General features: G+C 39.2%; 2 protein-coding genes across 3 annotated transcripts in view; both read right to left on the bottom strand.

The window, feature by feature from the left end:
* The window catches only part of LOC123486052, a 102,479-nt gene that overhangs the window by 14,967 nt on the left and 63,053 nt on the right, over window positions 1-24,459 (bottom strand). The gene's annotated exons all lie outside the window — the stretch shown is intronic.
* LOC123486053 lies at window positions 1,242-16,407 on the bottom strand. 2 transcript variants are annotated; one of them, XM_045217238.1, is made up of 8 exons: window positions 16,267-16,407; window positions 11,770-11,851; window positions 11,216-11,551; window positions 10,123-10,443; window positions 9,099-9,224; window positions 4,216-4,248; window positions 2,022-2,069; window positions 1,242-1,625 (listed from the first exon to the last, which is right to left on the bottom strand). In XM_045217238.1, the coding sequence occupies exons 2-8, from the start codon at window positions 11,840-11,842 to the stop codon at window positions 1,603-1,605; spliced, it is 960 nt and encodes a 319-aa protein (XP_045073173.1). In that variant the 5' UTR covers window positions 11,843-11,851; window positions 16,267-16,407; the 3' UTR covers window positions 1,242-1,602. The 2 variants fall into 2 exon arrangements, with proteins under 2 accessions (XP_045073173.1, XP_045073174.1); XM_045217239.1 differs by lacking the exon at window positions 4,216-4,248.

Raw genomic sequence — 24,459 nt, 5'->3', positions numbered from 1 at the left:
AAAATATTTTAAAATGGTTTTCCAAAATTATCATAATCAACCACCAGGTGAAAATGTCCATGTTAAATTGAAACTGATACCAATTCTATCCGATTAATAATTGACTCTAGTCCATTGTTTTTCATGTTTACTGTTGCGTTCCATTAAACTGACCTCATGGAGGCGAGCCCTGGGCAAGACATAGATATAGACACAGATCAGACATAGATATAGACACAGATCAGACATAGATATAGACACAGATCAGACATAGATATAGACACAGATCAGACATAGATATAGACACAGATCAGACATAGATATAGACACAGATCAGACATAGATATAGACACAGATCCTGATTTTCCACCAGCAGAAAAAGGAAGGACAAAACAAAAGAAACTGCTGCAGTAGAACTGTTGAAGCAACAGGCTGGCTGTTGGTAACAAGGTTGGTTAATGTTTAGAGATTACACAAAGTCATAGGTTGAATTCCAAATGGCACCCTATTCTTTCTAGTCAAAAGTAATGCACTATTTAGCCTAACATTTCTTCCCATACACATTGTAGCAGAATCAAAGCTCAGGGAGCATAGTACCAGACACAGTAGTATCCATCAAAACCTGATGATCAACAAATCTTTGGTGAAATGAAACATGTCATGTTGTACAGTCTTACGAAACCAATTTTACTTAATGTTTATGGAAAAGTGCAGTGTTCACTCATTAACAATGTTCCCTCTAAGCTGCACGTGGGTGCACAGATCCCCGGGAATGCCGTGCAGAAGAAATATCAGCCCATGCAGAGAAGCACGAGATGGAATTTCACTTAAATTTATCGTTTTCCCCGTTAGTTAACATTATCAACGTTTCCCTTTACTGTGGGAATTGTGATCGAATCAACGCAATAATAGCTACTTTCAATGCAACTTACCGAAATAAAATTAACTTTATTTTGTAAAGTGCTTTCTTGCATCAAACACAACATTTTCAGTCACCTCCTTGTCTGAAGGACAAGTGGATAAACAGGTTAATGTCTCATTGAATGTAGACCCACATTGAACACCACACATTGGCTGCTACTGTAGGCTGAACAATAGAACAGCTATTTCCATGTTAAAATGTTATGGGATGCATTTCCTCCATTGTTTTTTATGGTAGGCCACTCTGGTAGGCCTACATTATGATAGCCACACTAGCCTACTTGACCACTGTTAAAACAAACTTAAAACGGGTACAGCCTCAGTGTTCACAGTAAACGCGCGCCAGAAGTTGCACAGAATTTTTGCAACGTTCAAGTTTGTGCTCAGCAGACCTGAAATTTGCTCTGTCATGAAAAAAACATTGCTGTATAGAACCATTCATGTTAGGCTTTTAAACTCATCAACCACAGTCATCAACCACAGTGCTTAATTAAAGGCTGGTATTAATCAGTAGATTAAGAAGAAACAAATGCCTCAATCAGAATGACCTGAGTGCCAAAGTGACTGTCATCGGACACTTAACAGGAAACAGTCCACCAAACGATAGTGATGGTGACAAGCCCCTTATTGATCGTCAAGGAAACAGTTCCTTCCAGAGACTGCCAGTTAACGAATCAGTTACTAGAGACTGGAATGCTGGTCCTATGAACTGTCACTGTTTAGACCTGGAGAGAGGGAGCGGGAGGGAGGGAAAGAGAAAGAGAGTGAAAGAAAAAGAGCGACAGAGACAGACAGAGAAGGCGAGAGAGAGAAAGATGGAGAGAATGAGAGAGAAAGAGCATATTGTTACAAAATAGAAAGTAAAAACAGGAGAGACACCACTAATCATTACAAGGAGCAAGGACAGCATGTAAACTACAAGATAACTACAAGGTTAACTACAAGATAATCAATCATTTAAAAAAAACATGTCCCCATGAAGCTATGATACTGAATAGAAAGAGTGCTATTATAAATACAGTAGATGTAGATACAATATACTTTAGATAGATATATTAATTATAGATGTACAATATAAATATAGATATATTAATTGTAGATTGAACACATGGACACAGTACCTTTTGCTTCAACATCTTCATCATGCCTGGTATCTGTTTGGTGGCCACCTAAAAAAGAAAAAGACTAAGTCAGTGATCGTGATGTCTGTCTGTTGGATGGCCACTGTGACCTATAACCGACAAGGACAAGTCAGAAGCTGATCTGTGACATATTGTGGAGGAATGTCATCTAACATTTAAATCTCCAGAGGAGCATTGCCTCCTCCAAAGTTCAGTGGAATTAAGAGTTGGGCAGAAAGTGATGGAGATTCTTTAGTGGACTATGAGATAAAACTGGGTTAATCACGAACATAGAGTTAGAGTTCTTTGTTATTGGGCCAGGGACTTAATTGGATCAATTGACCCCTGTGGTCCTCTGTAGCTCAGCTGGTAGAGCACGGCGCTTGTAAAGCCAAGGTAGTGGTTTCGATCCCCGGGACACTTATATTTAAATTTACGTCATTTAGCAGACGCTCTTATCCAGAGCGACTTACATTATTATTTTTTCATACCCCCTGTGGGAATCGAACCCACAACCCTGGCGTTGCAAACGCCATGCTCTATCAACTGAGCTACATCCTTGCCGGCCATTCCCTCCCCTACCCTGGACGACGCTGGGCCAATTGCGCGCCGCCCCATGGGTCTCCCGGTCATGGCCGGCTACGACAGAGCCTGGATTCGAACCAGGATCTCTAGTGGCACAGCTAGCAGGGACCACCCATACACAAAAATGTATGCACGCATGACTGTAAGTCGCTTTGGATAAAAGCGTCTGCTAAATGGCATATTATTATTATTATTTCACTGTGTGTGTGGGTTTGTGTATGTTTCAAGCCGGGGTTGAACAGAGTTTAAACTAAACATTAGTGTTTTTGCAAGATAAGGGATTGATTGATGGTATTATTATTGATTATGAACTGAATGAAAGTCGAATTTAGCCGCCACCATAGACAAAGGGAGTGGGTGGAGTAATAAAAGAGCAGGAAACTGAAGAGGGAGGGACTATACAGCTAGGGTGTGTGGAGGGCACTATATAAGATGGAGAGAGGGCGGGGGAGGCTACTCTGCAGACCAGCTTCCTTTTATTGAAATTCAATAAAGTAAATCTTCATTCAACAAAAACTATGTAAGAACTTTCATTGTTAATAAAGTATAGTGATGAATTTCCACAACAAAAGAGAAAAGTTAGTCGAGACAGCAAGTCTTCCCTCATAGTGCAGATAGGCCCATATTTCACTCAACATTGCATATTAGTAAGACCCAAATAAATAATCTCCCTTCACCACAGCCACGCAGCTAAACTACCTTAGTTGGGACAGGGGTGAGTCAATTCTTACGATTTCCCCATGAGAACAGTACAAAAGCGGAGTCATCATCATCGCCAACTGGTTTGGTAAACAATTAGTAATAATCCAGCCTCCATTTTATACTCCACTTGTGACGCATGTGATGAAACACTTCCCTTTGACCTACATTCAATCACCCTAGTAGTCATGTTTAATAGGATAGCTAAGACAGATACTGTGTGTACAGCATATCAGATATTATACTGGGACAGATACAGGGATGGACTGGGACCAGAAATCAGGCCCATGTTTGCCCCTGGAGGCCCCCATACCTGCCCTAGACTGATAGGCAGACACTGTGTGTACAGCATATCATAAATAAGGGCCCAATGCAAACAAAGTATCTCCCTCTGAAGCTACAGTAAAAAGGGACAGATAGAGGATGTGGTTAGTGAGTAGATTTGGAAGGGTGACAACAGACAGACGTGTTCCGGGTGAGTGGCCACGGTTTCACAGTTTTACTGTCCAAGGCTGAGTGGCTAGTTTCACAAACCAAAAGCATGTGAATGCTAGCCTGGTCAAATAGCTGTTTGTACTACTCTTGCCAACTCCATAGATCATTGTCAAGACAAAGATGTTACGCATGACGATGAGTGAGGAGTTGGCATGATAGCCCAAACAGACTGGCACTCAGGCTATGTGAATGCATTATGGAGTATTGCTTTTGACTTGGAAAATGTAATCATTTGTTGAGTTATCATTTTGATCAAATAGTCAAAATATGATGTTGGTCATTATAAAGTATATGTATTGCTTTTACAGGGAATTCTGTGAACTGTCTAGAAAATATGGGAAACCATAAACCCAAAGTGATAAATAAATATAAACTATTCAATATTTAAATAAATACTGAATATCGAAGGACATACTCATTAATGGCAAGGTGGACTGCCTTCGAGCTCCTGTAAAAAAAGACACAAAACCTACTATTACAATTTATCTTCAAACAAATTAAATAAAAAAGATCATAATTAAACCAAAAGTGATGTTGATGAACAATAGATAGCCTACTAGTGCAGTTAGTACTTAATCCATTAATAGATAATAGTATTATTATAATATTATACACTGAGTATACAAAACATTTAGGACACCTGCTCTTTCCATGACATAGACTGACCAGGTGAATCCAGGTTAAAGCTATGATCCCTTATTGATGTTTAAATCGACTTCAATCAGTGTATGGGAAAAACAAAAGATTTAAGTGTCTTTGAATGGGGTATGGTAGTAGGTACCAGGCGCAACTGTAGAACTGCAAAGCTACTGGGTTTTTCAAGCTCAACAGTTTCCCTGTGTATCAAGAATGGTCCATACTTCTCCCATGGGCAAAGAAATTCAAAAGTGGTGATGATATTAATTAATAGTAATTTCGATCCGAATGTGCAAATTATCCAAATAGATACACAAGGTAGATGGATATTTTAAATATGTTATTGGACCATAAACAGATATGGCTCATTAACCTTTATGGACCAAATAATGATGATCCACACTTCTTTGACAATATATATAATAAATTATCAACCCTGCAAGCAATTCAAGACAATATTATTATGGTGGGGGATTATAATACTGTTTTAAATAGCTCAATGGACCATAAAGGAAATCACACTACAAACAATCACCCACATGCGCTTAAGGAAATCGTGAATGTCATGGATACATTAGAACTAGTAGATATATGGAGGCTTAAATATCCTGATCTAGTGAGATATACATGGCGGAGACTCAATCAAGCTAGTCGTCTTGACTTCTTTCTTATCTCATTCTCGTTGGCACCAAAAGTTTAAAAAGTATTGATAGGGGACAGAATGCGGTCGGACCATCATATAATTGGCATATACATTACTCTTACTGAATTTCCACGTGGGCGAGGATATTGGAAATTTAATCAAAGCCTTTTGGATGATAATTAATTTTTAACTAGGACAAAGGAATTTATAACTGACTTTTTCCGACATAACATAGGTACAGCAAATCCCCTTATTGTATGGGACACCTTTAAATGTGCCTTTAGAGGCCATGCAATTCAGTACTCATCTCGAAAACAAAAGCAATTTAGGTCAAAAGAGTTTATACTAACAAAGGAAATAGAAAGTCTAACAGAACAGATAGATGGCAACAAAAACTGTAACATAGAGGCTCAGAATAAATTAGAGGAAAAACAAAAAGAAATGGAGAAACTTATTCAAGAAAGATCAAGTGTAATATATTATAAAAATAAAGCAAACTGGATGGAATATGGGGAAAAATGCACAAAATTATTTTTTAATCTTCAACATAGGAATGCTACCAAAAATAAATGTATGAAACTGGTTACAATTGACGGAGTCACCCATGATTCACCAAATTATATATATTTTGAAGGAGGAAACAAAGTACTTTAAGCATATGTTTTCGTTTCAGTCGCCTCCATCTCCTCTAACTGAAGTTAATTGTAGAGATTTTTTTTTCTATTGATAATGTAAAATTAACAGCCATACAGGAAGACTCATGTGAAGGTGAAATTACAGGAGGAACTTCTGGATGCAATTAAAGACTTTAAGTCCAGGAAAACTCCAGGGTTGGATGGCATACCAGTCGAGGTATACCAAACCTTTTTTGATATACTAAGAGGACCGTTATTAGCACGTTTTAACCACTCCTATGTAAATGGTAGATTATCTGACACTCAAGAAGAAGGTCTGATGTCATTATTACTGAAACAGGATACAAGTGGAAAATATAAAGATCTAGTCCATTAAAAAAATTGGAGGCCCCTTACACTTCAGTGTTGTGATGCAAAAATTCTAGCAAAATGTATAGCGCATAGAATTAAAAAGGTATTGTCGGATATTATTCATTCTAATCAGACAGGTTCTTCACATGGAATATACATTGGAGATAATATAAGGCAAGTATTGGAAACAATAGAACATTATGGAAAATCTGGGAAACCACACCTGCTATTCATAGCAGACTTCGAAAAGGCATTTGATAAAGTACGACTGGGGTTTATATATAAATGCCTGGAGCATTTCAATTTTGGAGAATCTCTTATAAAATGGGTCAAAATCATGTATAGTAACCCTAGGTGTAAAATAGTAAATAATGGCTATTTCTCAGAAAGTTTTAATCTGTCAAGAGGAGTGAAACAAGGTTGTCCACTATCGGCATATCTATTTAGTGGCCATCGAGATGATAGCTATTAAAATCAGAACCAACAATAATATCAGAGGATTAGAAATCCAGGGCTTAAAAACAAAGGTGTCATTGTACGCTGATGATTCATGTTGTTTTCTTTTAAATCCACAACTAGAATCCTACCAATGATATAATATACGAAGATTATACCTTTTCTACACAGCCTCATAGAGGATCTAGATACATTTTCTAACCTCTCTGGATTACAACCAAATTATGACAAATGTACTATATTACGTATTGGATCACTAAAAAATACAATTTTTACATTACAATGTAGTTTACCAATAAAATGGTCTGATGGTGATGTGGATATAGTCGGAATACATATCCCAAAGGAAATAAATGATCTCACTTCAATAAATTATAATAGAAAGTTAGCAAAAATAGATAAGATCTTGCTACCATGGAAAGGTAAATACCTGTCAATTTGTGGAAGAATCACCCTGATTAACTCTTTAGTATTATCCCAGTTTACCTATTTGCTTATGGTCTTGCCTATGCCTAGCGAACTGTTTTTTTAATTATATGAGAAAAAAATATTCAATTTTATTTGGACCGGCAAGCCAAACAAAATTAAACGGGCCTATTTATATAATGAATATGAATTCGGAGGACAGAAATTATTAAATATTAAAGCATTAGACCAATCACTAAAAGCTTCAGTCATACAAAAGTTATACTTAAATCCGAACTGGTTCTCTAGCAAATTAGTAAGATTGTCTCACCCAATGTTCAAGAATGGCCTTTTTCCCATTATTCAGATTACAACCACTCACTTTCAGTTATTTGAAAAGGAAATAATCTCCCAAATATCACTATTTCTAAAACAAGCCACAGAAAGTTGGTTGCAATTTCAATTTAATCCTCCAGAAATGACAGAACAAATAATGCAACAAATATTGTGGTTAAACTCAAATATGCTAATTGACAAAAAAACTTTTTCTTTGACAAAATGTTTAAAAAAGGTATAATCTTCGTATATTATATCATTGGTAGGACTGGTGGAGTTATGTCGCACATGCAGCTAACAAAAACATATGAAAATGTCTGCTCTACCCAAAATTACAACCAAATAATTGCAGCCTTACCGCAAAAATGGAAGAGGAAAGTGGAAGGGGAAGAAAGTAAGGACCTTGTCTGTCAGCCTTGCATTAAATAACATAATTGGTTAAGGAAAACTGTGATAAATAAAAAAGTATATCAGTTTCATTTAAGGACCAAAGGATTGACAGCCGTCCCATATAGATTGCAAAATAGTTGGGAAGAGATTTTTGACGTACCGATCCCATGGCATAGTGTTTATGAACTGATACGCAAAACGACACCGGATTAAAAAATTTGAATCTTTCAATTTAAATTATTATATAAAATTATTGCTACCAATAGAATGTTATTTATATGGGGGATACAATCTTCCCAGCTCTGCAGATTTTGCTGCGAAGAGACAGAATCATTAGATCATTTGTTTTGGTACTGTCCATTTGTAGCTTGTTTTTGGACACAGGTCCAGGAATGGCTAAAGGATTGCAATATTTACCTGGAGCTAACCTTGCAGATAGCATTACTGGGTGATCTGAAAAGTCATAGTCAATCGAGCAATAATATAATAATACTTTTAGCAAAAATGTTTATTTTTAATTCACAATCTGTTGAAACAATGAGAATAGAAAGGTTCAGAATTTTTGTACAGTTGAAATATATATGGCAAATAGAAATCCTATATGGATGGTGTTAAGAGATGGATGGGAGGTGTTGAATGGAGTTGAAGGATGGGACTAATAACAACTAACAACAAAATAATAACAATATATTAACTAATAATGTAAGCATACTGTGCCATAATAAGTATATAGGTTTTATGTTGGGAGCTTTTGGGAAAGAGCACAGTTAGAAAGATATGGCATATAGAAGCAAACCGGATGGACATCATGAAAATGATCGGAGAGGTTGAGAGTAGAAGAAGTTCAGGAGAAAAAAACAAACAAAATATAATTATTGTAAAATTGACTGTGTCCATAAAATATAGATAGTAAGTATAAGCTGGATGTAGAGGCCTAACCATTGTTGTTCACTAGTTTACCCCAAGTAGGGAAAGGGTAGCGGGGTTGGAAAGTAATAAAGGGGAATATATATATAAAAAACATGGGGGATTGGAAGTGATGCAGACAATTACATTGATGGAACTTACAATCTATCTGCAGTATTTTTTTAAATAAATAAATTAAACAAACAAACAAACAAAAAATATGAATGGTCCACCACTTTGTACAGGTTAATCTAGCACCAGCTAGCATGACAAACAGATACATGATCAGATACATTATCAAAGCTCCATGTAATGATATTTGTTTATACAATAATATAATATAATATGCCATTTAGCAGACGCTTTTATCCAAAGCGACTTACAGTCATGCGTGCATATTTTTATTTTATTTTTTTGTGTATGGGTGGTCCCGGGGATCGAACCCACTACCTTGGCGTTACAAGCGCCGTGCTCTACCAGCTGTTATACACACACACACAACAGTCTCTACTGTATGAGTATGACAATTCATGTACTTACGTTGGGCGGAGCGCCTCCTAAATATCAGCAGCGCAGTAAGGAGTCCAACGATCAGAGATCCTATGACTACAACCGGGGCAAGCCACTTGGGGGTGGACACAGAATCCAAGTCGTCAGCTTTCCTACCTGGACAGACAAAATTGACAAAAATTGGGAGTTACAAAATAAATAGGCAATTCATATGAAGTCAAGAGAAAAAGGTTAGCTATGCTTGGGTCAAAGTCAGAATCAGGGCATTTCAGACACACAGACTTGAGCTCTGTTCTAATCTAAATGCATCTTAATAACCTTTTACTGCAGTGGGCTAAATCAGGATCACACAGAGAGATTATTGGTAGTCTTAAACAAATCTAGAAGACTGGAATATAACAAAACCGTTTGACATAGAAACACTGGATTTTCGTTGTTTTTTAAAATAATATCACATAAATACTTCAAAATTCACAAAAGGTTACGTTAACTGATGAAGATTATCTCATAGAACAAAACGTATAAGATCTCCTAAGCCTATGTTTACCACAGACCTTATTTTTGGCGTTTATCCAAAAACCCTACAAAAACTCCACTCATTTACTCCATAGCCTTTGTCCAACGAACAATGGTGGAGTTAGTGCCTACAAAAAGACACCACTACTATTGCACTCTATTGTTTCTTATCCAAACCAAGACAAGCATTTTCCTGTTGTTCGAGTTTCAAGGAAGGTGTTCAGTCAGATTCGGGAGCATGTTATGGCCTGATCTAGGGCAGTGTTATAATTCTCTGTATCTACTCCACTCTTCAGTGACATGTTGTTCTCTCATTATAAGGCTGACTTTTATTGCGTTCAGAAATCTGATAAAGACGTCGTAAAAAAGACCTATGCTAATAAAAGTAGACTAGATTAAGGCTGAATTGTTTACAATTATCAGGGTCAGGATGAGGGAATAAGATAAACTGGCAGGTTTTAGACTTCGCCCTGCTTTCACAAAGGATGATATCACCAACATATTCATACCATTAGGTAGCAGCCATGGCAGAACGTACCTAAGTCTCGGGACACAAACTGGATCTCAAATGATGCCTTCCCCTCCAGGGCTCCATTGACATTGAGCACTTTGCACGTGTAGTTCGTGTAACTGGATGTTGCCTTCAGCACTGTGAATTTACTGGCGAGGCTAAACAGACCATCGTCAGTCTCTTTGGCCACCAGTTCAGCACTGCGCGTCCAATTGTTGCCAGACTGATCAAACCACCAGATCAACCCTTTCTGGTGCCCGCCTGTAGAGTTGCAGAAAATGGTCACATCTGTGTTCTCTTGGATGTTGGTGTCAGGGATGGAGCTCATGGTTGGAGTTTTGTATTTAGCTGGAAGAGAGAGAGAGTAAGGGGAAATTATATTATACATGTGGGTGCTATTTGGTACATCAGTAGTTATACAACGTCAGCGGGTAAACATTGTCTAGACGGACTTTGCACCTTTTCAACGTCAATCCAACGATTATAACTTGGAATGAGATTACAGTAGGAGTGATTTTAATAAACTGGAATGACCTTTCTTTTATCACTCAGATGTTCTAATTGAGTCTGTGTACATTATTTGTAAACATTGATTGCATGCCATAGGCAGAATGGCATTATGGAGGCTATTTGTGGACGTGGTACTACTGTGTACCATTTGAGCACTGTCATTCTGAAACAGAAAGTAAACAACGCTCCTGCTGTGCTGTCCAATCACACACTTACAAATAGATCTGAACTCCCCCTGAACATATTCCAGAATATATATCCTTATCAACTTTGTATCATAACTGTATGGAAGAGCTTTCTCAGAAATGAAAAGTCTGTTCTACTGTATTTCACAATTCTATCCTCGATGCAAGACTTAGTGGTTGTATGGTTGTGTGCGCGCGTGTGTGTGACAACAATGGAAGTTGAATAGAACTTTCCAAAGGATTTCAGCATATGGGTATCATAACCTATGAGCCGAGACACATAAAAAAAAATAAGTTGTCTATTCTTCTATTGCACTCCAAGCTTGGCTGAATATCTCACATGTTTAGTTTGCTCCTTTCAAGAACCGGTGTTGAAAAATTTGTATATTTTCCTAAAATGACACTGTAGACAGTCTATGACTCACCTGTGACACTGAGGCTGGTTGTAGCTGTGGCATCACCACTGTCTGTTTCCACCATGCATTCATACTCCCCATTGTCGGCCATCTTGGTATTTGTCAACAACAAGGACACATTCATATTCTTCTTGTTCCAGGATGGCTCAGCAAATTTAAACCCAGGGATTGCGTCCATTTTATCTTTATGGTATTCCAACAAATTAGCAGCAGCAGCTCCCACTCTCTTCCAGGTCACCGTTATGATGGTCACATCCTCAACCACTGGTTTGACAATGCACTCTACAATTGACTGCTGACCATAAACCCCATGGTATTCTGTTTTACACTCCAGTTTGACAAATGCTGTTAGTAAAATATCAGAGAAAAAAATTTACATTAATACAAGAGAGAATTACTGTTATTGTAGTCAGTTTTATCATGTGACCAATCTTATTGAACTTTTGGTTAAAAAAAGAATACACAGTTCTCCCAAACCACAGAGAAAGGTAACAATCATCAGAAAACTATTTTTTAATATAACATTTTATAACCATTATTATGGCATTCATGGCACAACTTACTCTCAGAGGAATTTCCAGCTCTGATACAGGCAAAATGGATCACTAAAAACAGCAAGCTGGTAGCTGAAGTCATCTTTGGTTCCTGAGAAAGAAGAGAGAAATGTACAATGACAACACTTATCACATCAGTATGAGGTCAGTCTATAGACTGTGTAAAGTAGGTTAATAGACTGCCTGTCACTCACAATGGCTCTGGACTGTCATCCGAAAATAAACATAAAACAGTTGCTAACAGAAACCAGACAGAAATTAATTATAATCCAGTGCTGAATATGTCTTAACCAGTGCTTGACTGTCCGGAACTGTCCGGAACGCCATACTGCCAATTCTAATTTTGGGGGATTTGCGTACAAGCTCCTCTGTAAAAACAAAGTAGCCTATCGCTGGCCCAGATTCACACACCGAAGAAAAAAAGGTTAATCAAACCGGATTTGTTTTTGGGTGTATTTTATTAGGATCCCCATTAGCTGTTGCAAAAGCAGCAGCTACTCTTCCTGGGGTCCACACAAAACATGAAACATTACATAATACAGAACATTAATAGACAAGAACTACATACATTTTGTTTTTAAAGGCACACGTAGCCTACATATCAATACATACACACAAACTATCTAGGTCAAATATGGGAGAGGCGTTGTGCCGTGAGGTGTTATCTGTTTTTTGAAACCAGGTTTGCTGTTCATTTGAGCAATATGAGATGGAACGGAGTTCCATGCAATAATGGCTCTATATAATACTGTACGCTTTCTTGAATTTGTTCTGGAATTGGGGACTGTGAAAAGACCCCTGGTGGCATGTCTGGTGGGGTAAGTGTGTGTGTCAGAGCTGTGTGTAAATTGACTATGCAAACAATTTGGGATTTTCAACACATTAATGTTTCTTATAAAAAGAAGAAGTGATGCAGTCAGTCTCTCCTCAACTCTTAGCCAAGAGAGACTGGCATGCATAGTAGTTATATTAGCCCTCTGATTACAATGAAGAGCAAGATGTGCCGCTCTGTTTTGGGCCAGCTGCAGCTTAACTAGGTATTTCCTTGTAGCACTGGACCACACGACTGGACAATAATCAAGATTAGACAAAACTAGCTTGCTTTTTGGAGTGTGGTGTCAAAAAATCTGAGCATCTCTTTATTACAGACAGACCTCTCCCCATCTTTACAACCATTGAATCTATATGTTTTGACCATGATAGTTTACAGTCTAAGGTAAAGCCAAGTAATTTAGTCTCCTCAACTTGTTCAACAGCCACACCATTCATTACCAGATTCAGCTGAGGTCTACAACATAGGGAATGATTTGTACCAAATACAATGCTCTTAGTTTTAGAGATGTTCAGGACACACTATCACACCTCCTCCATGCTTCACGGTGGGAACCACACATGTGGATCACCCTACTCTGCGTCTCACAAAGACACGGCAGTTGGAACCAAAAATCTCACATTTGGACTCATCAGACCAAAGGACAGATTTCCATCGGTCTAATGTCCATTGCTCGTGTTTCTTGGCCCTCTTCTTATTATTGGTGTTCTTTAGTAGTGGTTTCTTTGAAGCAATTCGACCATGAAGGCCTGATTCACACAGTCTCCTCTGAACAGTTGATGTTGAGATGTGTCTGTTACTTGAACTCTGTGAAGCATTTATTTGGGCTGCAATTTCTGAGGCTGGTAACTCTAATGAATTTATACTCTGTAGCAGAGGTAACTCTGGGTCTTCCTTTCCTGTGGCGGTCCTCATGAGAGCCAGTTTCATCATAGCACTTGATGGTTTTTGCGACTGCACTTGAAGAAACTTTCAAAGTTCTTGACATTTTCTTGATTGACTGACCTTCAAGTCTTAAAGTAATGATAGACTGTCGTTCCTCTTTGCTTATTTGAGCTGTTCTTGCCATAATATGGACTTGGTATTTTACCAAATAGGGCTATCTTCTGTGTACCACCCCTACCTTGTCACAACGCAACTGACTGGCTCAAATGCATTAAGAAGGAAATAAATTCCACAAATGAACTTTTAACAAGGCACAACTGTTAATTGAAATGAATTCCAGGTGACTACCTCATGAAGCTGGTTGAGAGAATGCCAAGAGTGTGCAAAGCTGTCATCAAGGCAAAGGGTGGCTATTTGAAGAATCTCAAATATAAAATATATTTTGATTTGTTTAACACTTTTTTGGTTACTACATGATTCCATGTGTTATTTCATAGTTTTGATGTCTTCACTATTATTCTACAATGTAGAAAATAGTAAAAAAGAAAGAAAAACCCTGAAATGAGTAGGTTTGTCCAAACTTTTGACTGGTACTGTATAAAATAATGACAGACAGACTAACTAGATCACCAATTTAAAACATAACTTGTCGCAGTTATCTCGCTAGGTAACTATAGCTAACTAAGCATTCATTTCGTTGTTGCCCTTCCACCGACACTGTAGAGCCTAAATAGATCTACACTGTTGGAAAGCGGGGATTCCCTTCTATTAAACAATAGCCATGTAATTGCGACAACGTTAAAAATATTCTAAGAATAGCTTAATTGACAAATAACTGGCTGTGCATTGATCTCCCCCGAAACATGAATATTTGAGCCTAATATATAAACATGTCTAGTTAGATACCTTGCTTTGAAATAACCTACCTTATCCATTTGATCCCTGATTTATAGAATGATGGAATCATTTTATAAAGACAAAAGTATTTGGTTGTAATGTTGAAAAAGCCACGCCTGCACACCCAGGAGCTCTCCAGATGGAGGGTTGACCACCTGTTGACAACAGTGCAGTTCTATGTGGGGGGGCTAAGTCCCTTGATCAAGGGCACAACGGCAGGAGGAGGTAGGTCTACATGGGATCAGATACAGCAGCTTTCCAGTGTCAATAATGCTTACTTTTTCATGTAGACTATAATAATAGTCATGGAAATTTGGTTAAAAGTGATGGAGAATTAATGGAAAATGTGTATAAACCGTTAACAGTGCATAATCAGAGGTCTCTATAACATAATGTAATTTGTGAATTTCAGTGAACATAGTCTAATGGACCGACTTGGAAAAAGACAGCTCCTGCACTTCTTCCATCCCAAGTCAAGCACTGGTCTTAACTAAGTGCATTGTGAATATGGGCCTCACATAGGCAACTGTCCCCTATTTAGCTATCTACTGGTCACCTCCCATCTGGATTGTTAACACGTCTGTTTCAACTATTTATTCGGCAAACAAATGCAATATAATCTGAACATTATACAAATACACAAAAGAGAATAACATTCACTGAAGGAAACACATTCTATTATTAAGGAAACAATGTGTGGGAGATGACAGTAATGTTAAATGAATTCAAGTGGCCACTAAAGCTGTTGGAATTATTCTCCCCCACAATATCCTCATTGCTTCTGGAGCCAATGCAGCTGATTTATGCCCAAATGAATAAACAGCTGCAATGGGAGAATAAGGGATTTGTTCCTCCCTACAGAAGGCTACTGGAGGGACCTTTTATGGAAAGATGCATGAAATAGGGCTAAAGATGCTAAAATGCATGCAATAATCGAGGGACAAATGTGCAGTACCCACCTCTTCAATTCTTTATTTAGCACACTGGTTGTACTCAACCTGGTCTTTTATAGTATTACACTTTATTGTGATATAGGCAGTGAGTGTATTGCCTTGCACCTTTGTGTTCCCAGATGGTTGTGATGCAATTATCAAATTCCCTTTTTACTAAATTAGACATTGTATGGGTGTAATGTGAATTGAAAAAAATCTTATCTGGCATAAACCAACCAGTTATTGAATACATGTTACAGTAGAATCCCAGTACAGCTCACTTAAAGAGGAAGTAAAGGAGAAGGAAGTTCTATAACTATAATTCAGCTTATTAACTCAGCACTTAACTTGTTTGTGGTTTAGGGACAAAAACGAACAAACAATTCCATTTGGTATACTTGACGTGGAGAAAGCGACTAAATGTTTGATAACACAAAAGGAAACATAAGATGCATTTGAAGGACTCAGAACATTCACTATGCAAATAGATAAAGAAGTCGTATAGCTTGTTCGACTAGGGAAAGTCCACCATGTATTTTGAGGGTACTATTAGCCCTAAGCAAAGAAACATTACTAATACCTCACAAATCTACCCCTCGTGAAGCATAGCCTAACAGTACCCATAATGGTTTTGTCAGTGGCAAACAACTCACAACAACCGCCTGTAGACAATCCGAGTTTTTCTCAACTCCTCCATGAGTACATGGAGTTGAGAAACCCAACTGTAGGCAGGCTAAACTTTTAAATAGTTGAACATACAAATATTTGTATTTCGAACACAGTAACATTTCCAACATAAAGCCCAATGGCATAACATTTTATTTTATCACGAGTGCTTGACAGTGACCGTCGTGGACTCGTGGTTTAATCTGTAAACCAATATCAACGGGCAACAATTAAGGATATTTATTCAGAAAAACAAAACATAGGCTACAGACACGGAAAACGTTAAAATCTTACCGCGCAAACCCTTCAGGCTGTTGACGTTTAGAAGATGTCGAAGGTCTGAGTGAATCTCATAAAGATCGTAACATTGACAGGCAACAGAATGTATGCCTACTTTCGCTTTTGCTGTTATTAGTATGGGTGACGTGCCTTCAGAAAAGGATCGACACCTCTGGACTTTTCCACATTGTGTTGCGTTACAGCCTGAATTTAAAATGGATCAAATATCGTTTTTTTGGCACTGGCCTACACACAATACCGCATAATGTCAAAGTGGAATTATGTTTTTTTGACATTTTTACAAGTTAATAAAAAATGAATAGCTTAAATGTCTTGAGTCAATAAGTATTCAACCCCTTTGTTATGGCAAGCTTAAATACATTCAGGAGTAAAAATGTGCTTAACAAGTCACATAATAAGTTGCATGGACTCACTCTGTATGCAATAATAGTGTTTAACTGAGGAAGGGGACCAACAACATTGTACTTACTCTCCACAATACTAACCTAATTGACAGAGTGAAAAGAAGGAAGCCTGTACAGAAGAAAAATATTCCAAAACATGAATCCTGTTTGCAACCACACCCCCCGCTATGGGCGGGCCATAGGGGGCCGGGCCCGCCCCCCAAAATGCTTGTGCCCCCCCCCACTTGAGGCACAGATCTCTTAAAAAGATTAGTTTAATTTTATATTATAATAGTTGCTAATTTTGTGTTGCATTAATGTTGCATTCTTTATCATTAAAACATTAAAAATATAAAGAAACAATGGTGTGATTTTGTTTGATTGATGGGAATCTACACTGCAACAGCCTATCACGGCCTTAATAAAAAGAAAGTTAGGCTACGTACGTGACGTAGCCTACGTCAGTGTAGCCGCTCAACAGTTACAGCAAATTTTTTAAAGCTGGATGAGTTTTCGCCGGCTTACTCGCTTCAGTTCGTCATGGATATCCGTAAGTGGTTGAAAAGCCCACCAACAGTCTCCTCTGCCAAATTGGATACGACACCGACGCCTCCTGATGTTGTAGTTGGAGAAGGAGACCCTGGACGACAGTCTGAGCCTGATGCTAGTAGCTCCGTGGAGTCCGACCCTGGGCCTGGCAGGACCTGCAGGTCAAGTGCAACCGCGAATGGGGCAGCATTTGGGCCACAACTGCCTGTTGAATCAGTGGGTGTGAGTGACCTGGGCATGGACAAACCCAAACAGGTTGTGTTGAGGAAATATCCAGTCAAAATGTTTGGTTCAAAAAAACGATCATTTTCCTCTAGCTGGTATTTGAACAGGGACTGGCTTGAGTACTCGGTGGAAAAGGACTCCGCATTTTTTTTATGCCTGCAGGAAATTCAAATCTGTATCATCGGACGCGGACCTTCTCCATTAAGGGATTTAATGATTGGAAACATGCAATTGGAACAGGCAAGGGCTTAAATAAGCATGCAGCTTCAAAAGAACATTTAGCCTGTGAAGCAATGTGGAGAGATTCAGAAAAACGTAGAGAGACAGGAAAATTGATTTCCACTCTCTTAAATTCAGAGCAACTGGCTCGCAACAGATACTACATGTCAGCTGTAATTGATATGCTGGAGTTTTTACTGGTGAATCAATTGCCGTTACGTGGAGATAATGCTGGTTTTGCCAGTGTGCTAGATGATAATAGCTCAATGGGGCTGTTTTTGTCTCTCTTTGAGTACACCATGCACAAAGATCCCGAACTGACACGGATTACAAAAACAATCCCACAGAATGCACGCTATACCAGCCCACAGATACAAAACGAGATTATCGAAATGATGAGCAAACTCGTGACAGAGGAGATAGTGAGACAAGTCGGCGATAGCTGGTATTCAATTAAAGTGGATGGCACACGGGATCCTTTAGGCCAAGAAAACATATCTGTAGTTGTGCGTTTTGTTGACAAAAACTATGGTCTGTGTGAGCGCCTCTTGGTAATGGCCACATCTGAGAAAGGTGATGCAGAGGCTCTGACAGGTGTCATCATTGATGAGCTCACCAGCGCCGGACTCAGCACGGACAAAATCCTGAGTCAAGTTTATGATGGCGCATCACTCATGTCTGGCAGGCATGGTGGTGTGCAGAAATTGCTCCAAAACAAGCTGTATCGTAACATACAATATATTCACTGCTTTAATCACCAACTTCATCTGGTTGTGATTCAAGCCATGTCCAGTGAAGCAGCTGTCAATGATTTTTTTGGAGTATGCAACATGCTGTACAACTTCATCAGGAAGCCAACCATGGCTATTCTGTACAAAGGCGATACCCTGAAACCACTTGGCAACGGTCAAAGTTGTGGTGAAGAGTTTTCACGACATATCCACATTACTGACCGAGGTGGAAAACACACGAGGCCTTGGAGCAGATGTGCGCGTCGAGGCTACGGGGCTGCTTCGTGCCATTACGCAGCGCAGTTTTCTTTTCATTGCGCACCTTGTTATGAAACTGTTGTCACTTTTCGAGCCGCCTAACAGACTACTACAGGCCGAAGATATGGACTTGTTCACTGCGGTGACACTTGTGAACAGCGCTTCTGACTGCGTGAAGACACTGCGCACAGAAAACAAGTTTTCTGCATTGTGAGATCTCTGCGCTCCTCCAGCATTGGCCACCGAGGCTGTGCCGGTGACCGACCCTGGTCCAAGCAAGAGAAGACGCACAATTAATAAGAACCTCCGCGGATTTGCAGTTGAAGAAACAGTTGGTCAGCCACAAAGTGACATAGATGAAAAGACTGAGTTCATGAGATTGTTTTACAGTGTTATCGATGCTGTGCAAGGAGAGATGAATGCGCGTTTTGGAGAGCGCAGTAGCGAGCTCATTGGCGCACTGGCTGCTTTGAACCCAGAGACCGAGGATAATTTCCTGGACCCATCAAAGGTAACCCCTCTCCTGGTATTCGCTGGAACTGATGTGGTTGAATCTGAATATACTGTGGCTCGTGAGTTCCTGGAGAAGAAAATGACTGACACCCCGGTTCCCCCCGAAGATGGAAAATGGACAATAGCCAACATCCTCAGCACATTCAACTGTTGACTCCAGGCTATGTCGACTGTTTTCACAGCCTACACACTTGCCCTAACTTTAGGAGCTTCCACAGCAATGTGTGAAAACTCATTTTCCACGCTCAAAAGCGTCTTCTCAGAGCATCGGCGCAGTATGCTGCACAGACGCAAGGCCCAGCTGATTCAGCTTGCTTTGGACCTCACTCACAGGTTTAAGTCCAAGTGGAAGGATACTTTGATGAGGAGGTTCTGCTCGGAGAAACGCCGCTTCCCGCTGTACTGACAGGAGGGACTGGAGAGAGGACAGCGCTGCCTCCACTCAAAGTACCGGTAGGTTCAAAGTCTCTGTGTGTGTGTATGTATATGCGTGCGTGTGTGTGTGTGTGTCTCATGGCAATGCATATCCCTCTGTTGACTGCTTTAAAATGCAATGTTTGAGAGATGCTTCTAGTGTTACATCTAATATGTTGTATAGTCAAGTGTTTTATGGATATTCATAACATGTAATGTGTAATGTAATATGTAATGTGGTGTAGGCTATAGGCTACCTGGTCATATTGCTGTTGGTTATGTTTAATGTGATGATTACGTGCTGCGCAAATAGAGTATAAGATTATTATAAATATACGTACTGTAGGCTAATAATAATTGTGCCCTGCCCTCCCATGCATTTCATATGCCCCCCTTAAGACTGAGGTCTGGCGACGGGTCTGTTTATAACAAGGCACTAAAGTAATACTGCAAAAAATGTGGCAGAGCAATTCACTTTTGGTCCTGAATACAAAGTGTTATGTTTGAGGCAAATCCAATACAACACATTACTGAGTACCACTCTCCATATTTTCAAGCATAGTGGTGGCTTTATCATATTATGGGTATGCTTGTCATTGTTAAGGACTAGGGAATTTTTCAGGATAAAAAAGAAACGCAATGGAGCTAAGCACAGGCAAAATCCTAGAGGAAAACCTGGCTCACTCTGCTTTCCATCAGACACTGGGAGATTAATTCACCTTTCAGAAGGACAATAACCTAAAACACAAGGCCAAATCTACACTGGAGTTGCTTACCAAAAAGACAGTGAATTGTCCTTAGTGGCCGAGTTGTAATTTTGACTTAAATATTCTTGAAAATCTAGCAATGATCAACAACCAATTTGAAGAATTTTGAAAAGAATAATGGGCAAAGTTGCACAATCCAGGTGTGGAAAGCTATTGGAGACTTACCCAGAAAGACTCACAGCTGTAATCACTGCCAAATGTGTTTCTACAAAGTATTGACTCAGAGGTGTGAATACTTATGTAAATGTTGTATTTCTGTATTTCATTTTCAATAAATTAGCAAAAATGTCTAAAAACATGTTTTCACTTTGTCATTATGGGGATTGTGTGTAGATGGGTGAGAATTGTTTTGTTGAAATCAGGCTGTAACACAACAAAATGTGGAATAAGTAAAGGGGTATGAATACTTCCTGAAGGAACTGTATATTAACTTTTCTATTCATTTAACAAATATCTAGGTAGAAACCTTCCCAGTCAATGGTAGAAACAAACTAATTGTAGAGTATGCTACAATCAAGACCGTAGCCCCCTTCAAAAGGTTGTCCACTGTACATAAAATGTGATTGACATTCTGACTTGAAAGAAATATTGCAATGCAATGCCACCCCTTTCACTTGGCACCTATGCAGCACTTGCACTAGAGAAAAATATTCAGTAGCTGCCAGGGCATTTTTGCAGTTAATAAATTGCTTTCCTGCAGTCAAATTACCGAAAATAGCTTCTGGATTTCAGGACAGGGATTACTCACCTCGTACTGGACGAAGATTTTTTCTTTAACGACTCAGACGCAAAGGATTTTCTTCAGACACCCGACAAGGCCCAAATCCCTGTCATTTGCATGAGAAAGAGACGAAGACATCGGGGACGTAGGACAGGTGCCTTGTAAGGATCCTACGGCGAGTGGGTAATCTGCCTCTACCATCAGTCCTATTAGCCAGGGTAATCTGCCTCTACCATCAGTCCTATTAGCCAACGTACAATCATTGGATAACAAAATAGACTAAACTATGATTACGGATATTCTACCAACAGGACATTAAAAACTGTAATATCTTATGTTTCACAAGTCATGGCAGAACGACGACATGGATAACATACCGCTGGCGGGATATACGCTGCATCGGCAAGATAGAACAGCTGCCTCCGGTAAAACAAGGGGTGGAGGTCTGTGTATATTTGTAAACAACAGCTGGTGCACAAATCTAATATTAAGGAAGTCTCAAGGTTTTGCTCGCCTGAGGTAGAGTGTCTAATGAAAAGCTGTAGACCACTATTTACCATGAGAGTTTTCATCCATATTTTTCGTAGCTGTCTATTTACCACCACAAACTGATGCTGGCACTAAGACCGCACTCAATGAGATGTACAGTGGGGAAAACAGTATTTAGTCAGCCACCAATTGTGCAAGTTCTCCCACTTAAAAAGATGAGAGACGCCTGTAATTTTCATCATAGGTACACGTCAACTATGACAGACAAATTGAGAGAAAAAAATCCAGAAAATCACATTGAAGGATTTTTTATGAATTTATTTGCAAATTATGGTGGAAAATAGGTATTTGGTCACCTACAAACAAGTAAGATTTCTGGCTCTCACAGACCTGTAACTTCTTCTTTAAGAGGCTCCTCTGTCCTCCACTCGTTACCTGTATTAATGGCACCTGTTTGAACTTGTTATCAGTATAAAAGACACCTGTCCACAACCTCAAACAGTCACACTCCAAACTCCACCATGGCCAAGACCAAAGAGCTGTCAAAGGACACCAGAAACAAAATTGTAGACCTGCACCAGGCTGGGAAGACTGAATCTGCAATAGGTAAGCAGCTTGGTTTGAAGAAATCAACTGTGGGAGCAATTATTAGGAATTGGAAGACATACAAGACCACTGATAGTCTCCCTCGATCTGGGGCTCCATGCAAGATCTCACCCTGTGGGGTCAAAATGATCACAAGAACGGTGAGCAAAAATCCCAGAACCACACGGGGGGACCTAGTGAATGACCTGCAGAGAGCTGGGACCAAAGTAACAAAGCCTACCATCAGTAACACACTACGCCGCCAGGGACTCAAATCCTGCAGTGCCAGACGTGTCCCCCTGCTTAAGCCAGTACATGTCCAGGCCCGTCTGAAGTTTGCTAGAGTGCATTTGGATGATCCAATGACCTGTGTCATTGCCAACAAAGGGTATATAACAAAGTATTGAGAAACTTTTGTTATTGACCAAATACTTATTTTCCACCATAATTTGCAAATAAATTCATTATGTGATTTTCTGGAATTTTTTTCCTAATTTTGTCTGTCATAGTTGACGTGTACCTATGATGAAAATTACAGGCCTCTCTCATCTTTTTAAGTGGGAGAACATGCACAATTGGTGGCTGACTAAATACTTTTTTTCCCCACTGTAGTTTTATCTTATCTTGATTATTGTCTAGTCATATGGTCAAGTGCTGCAAAGAAAGACCTAGTTAAGCTGCAGATGGCACAGAACAGAGCGGCACGTTTTGTTCTTCATTGTAATCAGAGGGCTAATACTAATACTATGCATGCCAGTCTCTCTTGGCTAAGAGTTGAGGAAACACTGATTGCGTCACTTCTTGTTTTTAGAAGAAACAATGTGTTGGAAATTCCAAACTGTTTGCATAGTCAACTTACACACAGCACAAACACACACATTACCCCAACAGACATGCCACCAGGGGCCTTTTCACAGTCCCCAGGTCCAGAACAAGGAAACGTACAGGGTTATACAGAGCCATGAGTGCATGGAACTCCCTTCCATCTTATATAATACAAGTGAACAGCAGAAAACTAATAAAGCAACACCTCACAGCACAATGCCTCTCCCCCATGTGACCTACTAGTTGTGTGTATGTACTGACATAACTGATAGATGCACACACCCACCACGTTAATGTTTTTAGATGTATGTAAATTGTAAAGTATTTTGTCTGTAATGTCTTTTTGTTATGTGTCGGACCCCAGTAAAAGTAGCTGTCGCCGTTGGATTCGGCTAATGGGGATCCTAATAAATCAAATAGGACAGTGGAGATCGAACAATTGTCGAGAGACAGACAGCAACGTTTGTACACACCCCCGTTGTTGCAAACCAAATGTTAGGCTATAAGCAAGGGGAAATAATGTCTAGATGCTTTTTACAGTGGCGATCAAGCTAATTAATTGGCTGGCTGGGCTGATGGGACAGTGGATGTGCAGGGATTTCTCAGATGGAACAGAAAACAAGATGCCCATTTTTGCATCATAGGTCTAACCGTGCTAAACCGGTTCTTTAGTATTGCTTAGCGCGCATGTCAACCAATCACAATGGTTGTTATGACCAACCCGTTTTAGAATACACAATACCACCTCGGCCTTAAGTATTCTGATTAAGAATACAATTTATACGTTCAGAAAAAGTTTTACTTTGCTCTGTGTGTTTGGTCACTCACTGTGGTTGGTTTCTGAAAATGATGGGTGTGTTAAAGAGAAGCACATATGTTCCCCTAGGGTGTTGGGTATGGTTTCGCATGTGTCTGCTGCCACCACATCAGAAGCCACTGTCACCAGCAGCACACTGAGGTCTGGCTTACAGGATAAGTGTCTGTGTGACACTTATAGAGTACTTGACTTATGGTTATGCTTGGAGAATATAGTATGTCAAAAACAACATAATAATGTTGCTCATGTATATTGAAACTATTTATTGACAAGAGTAGCTTAAAAGTGATTAGATAGAAAGCCTCTCAAACATATAATATAAGTAAGCCATATAGCTGAACATCACCAATGTGTAACACATACATATATACAACATAAACATGAATACACATGTTGAATATCACATGGCTTTATAATAATTATCTATCAATATTTTGATTAAAAGGCAGTAAACAGTGAGAATTATATTTGTCTCCCTCAAAAACATACCTTACACATTAACAGGTATTCAAAATGAAAATACCTGTTAGGAAGTTGAAACATAAGTAGAAAACAGTGACTCGTAGAGTAAGACAAATACTACGTCACTTGGTAAAAATGAATAATAGTTTTTCCAACCACAAGACGTCCTCATTACTCCGTATCAGTATGAAGACAATGTACTCAGACCAATAGTAACAGACAGACATTG

The sequence above is a fragment of the Coregonus clupeaformis genome, unplaced genomic scaffold (assembly GCF_020615455.1).
Source record: "Coregonus clupeaformis isolate EN_2021a unplaced genomic scaffold, ASM2061545v1 scaf0976, whole genome shotgun sequence".
NCBI lineage: Eukaryota > Metazoa > Chordata > Actinopteri > Salmoniformes > Salmonidae > Coregonus > Coregonus clupeaformis.
This window is presented reverse-complemented; position numbering and strand designations above follow the sequence as displayed.